This window comes from Diuraphis noxia, unplaced genomic scaffold, assembly GCF_037042655.1.
Source record: "Diuraphis noxia isolate RWA-SAM2 unplaced genomic scaffold, SU_Dnox_SAM2 contig0002, whole genome shotgun sequence".
In the NCBI taxonomy this organism is placed as follows: Eukaryota; Metazoa; Arthropoda; class Insecta; order Hemiptera; family Aphididae; genus Diuraphis; species Diuraphis noxia.
This window is the reverse complement of record NW_028301712.1, coordinates 476,098-477,995: the sequence shown is the minus strand read 5'-3', so window position 1 is coordinate 477,995 and position 1,898 is coordinate 476,098. Positions and strand designations below refer to the sequence as shown.

Here is a 1,898-nt window from a genome sequence, read left to right as displayed (position 1 = left end):
TTGTATTTGTGGTAATGGCATTTTGTCACCTACTGTAATATTATTTAATTTTCGAAAATCCACTACTAAACGAAATTTAGGTTTTCCTGATACGTCTATTTTTTTCGGAACTAAAAGTATAGGACTATTCCATGGACTACTGCTTGGTTCTATTATACCGTCGCTTTCCATTTGTTTTATTTGTTTTGTTATTTCGTCCCTTTGGCTATGTGGTAACCTATACTGTCTCTGATATATGGGAGGTTCTCCCCCCGGAGTTCTTATCTCATGCTCTATGGACGTTGTATAAGTTAACTTATCCCCTTCTAAATGAAATATGTCCATAAAGTCTATACACACTTGTTCAACACTACGGGCCTCTTCTGAATTTAAATGTTCAGTACGTAATTCATTTTTTAATTTTTGTACCCTTTCTGAATAGTTTGACAAGTTTTCGTTTTTATTAGTGTTTATATACATGACTGACTCCTCTCTATAAATTTCATATTTTATTTGACTTAGCGACACCGGTTGTATTATTTTTTCCTCATCAGATATGTTTATGACGTTTACTAGCACGCGCCCGTCCTTCACTGTATTTATTACGTTGCCCAAGAACACTTGCTCTTGCAGCTCCTCCTGATGAATAGTTATTACTTCATTATCTTCAACCGTGCCGGCGTCAACACCTACCGCCATTATGTATTCTACCCGCGGAGGTATTCTTATGCGATTTCCTAATGTTAATTTTAATCTAAATTAAACTTTATATTAATATTTATTAACTTTTGTAGTAGTATTTTTTCTTTTGTGTATTTACTTTACATTGAACCCTTACGTATTTTTATTTTTTTTTTTTTTTAAAAATGTCTTATTAGATTATCGTATTTCACTTTCCTTACCATAAAATCAAAAATACATTTTGTCAATTTTACATCAGTTCTCGGATCGTGAGCATACGTTAATCTATGTTTTTTATTACAAACCATCCCGTGTGTTTCCTCTAAATTCAATAGTCTTCCTGTTTTTTTGAATGTACCTATTTCGTACTCGAAGATTGTCCTTTTTGTATTTAAATTTTCTAACAATATTGTAAAAGTGCCATTGAATTTAGTGTCATAACACGTTATGTTTAATACTGGGAATCTGTTTATGTCTAATCTTTTTAAGACGTTTAAATCCGAATTTCCGTTCCAAAATACTACTACATTAGTTGTGTCTCCTTTTGTGATGTAATTTTCAATAAATGACGGACTTAGGTTGTTTAGAGTTGATCTTAAACTTTTGTCTAGTTGTTCTAGGCAAGCTTTTTGCAGTACTTCTTTGCATTTAAATATTCTTTTTATCTCCTTCTTGGCCAACAGTATTTCATGATTTTTCATTGGTCGTATTTCATCATGAAGTGGCAAGAGGAGTGGTCTCCCTTCAAGTTTGCGTACCTTGCACTTGTCCAAACTGTTTGATATCGCTCCTGATATCAACACCATACTTGTCCTATTCACCATTGAAAACTCAAAGTCCATTATCACGAACTTGTGTGACTTTTTTCTGTTACAATAAAGTTTCTCTATATAAGTTATTTTAAATTTTAAATTTAATAATTATGTTTCATAAAATAATGTCTTATATTCTAGTTATTATTTACTTAATCTATATTTTGGTTTTATAATTCTAAATTTATTATATTATTTTTATTTAGGTATTATTTCTTCTACTGATATTTAACATTTTATCATCGTTTGGCCAAATCCATGCCCTATCTCTAGTCTCATTGAAACTTTTAAGTGCTGAATTTGCCATTCTTTCGTAAATAACTAATTGTTCTATCGTCTCATCTCCTTTTAGTGTCGGTGGTTGCTCGTTCCAATAGAATATAGTCGCAACACCCACCGGCTTCTTTTTCTTTTCTCCGTTGACAC

General features: G+C 31.8%; 1 protein-coding gene across 1 annotated transcript; it reads right to left on the bottom strand.

Annotated features, from left to right (window-relative positions):
* Positions 1 to 839: 839 nt before the first annotated feature.
* Positions 840 to 1,535, bottom strand: LOC149057916 (uncharacterized). Its single transcript, XM_089220482.1, has one exon. It carries the CDS (start codon positions 1,500 to 1,502, stop codon positions 840 to 842), a length of 663 nt encoding a protein of 220 aa, XP_089076608.1. The 5' UTR covers positions 1,503 to 1,535.
* Positions 1,536 to 1,898: the final 363 nt, after the last annotated feature.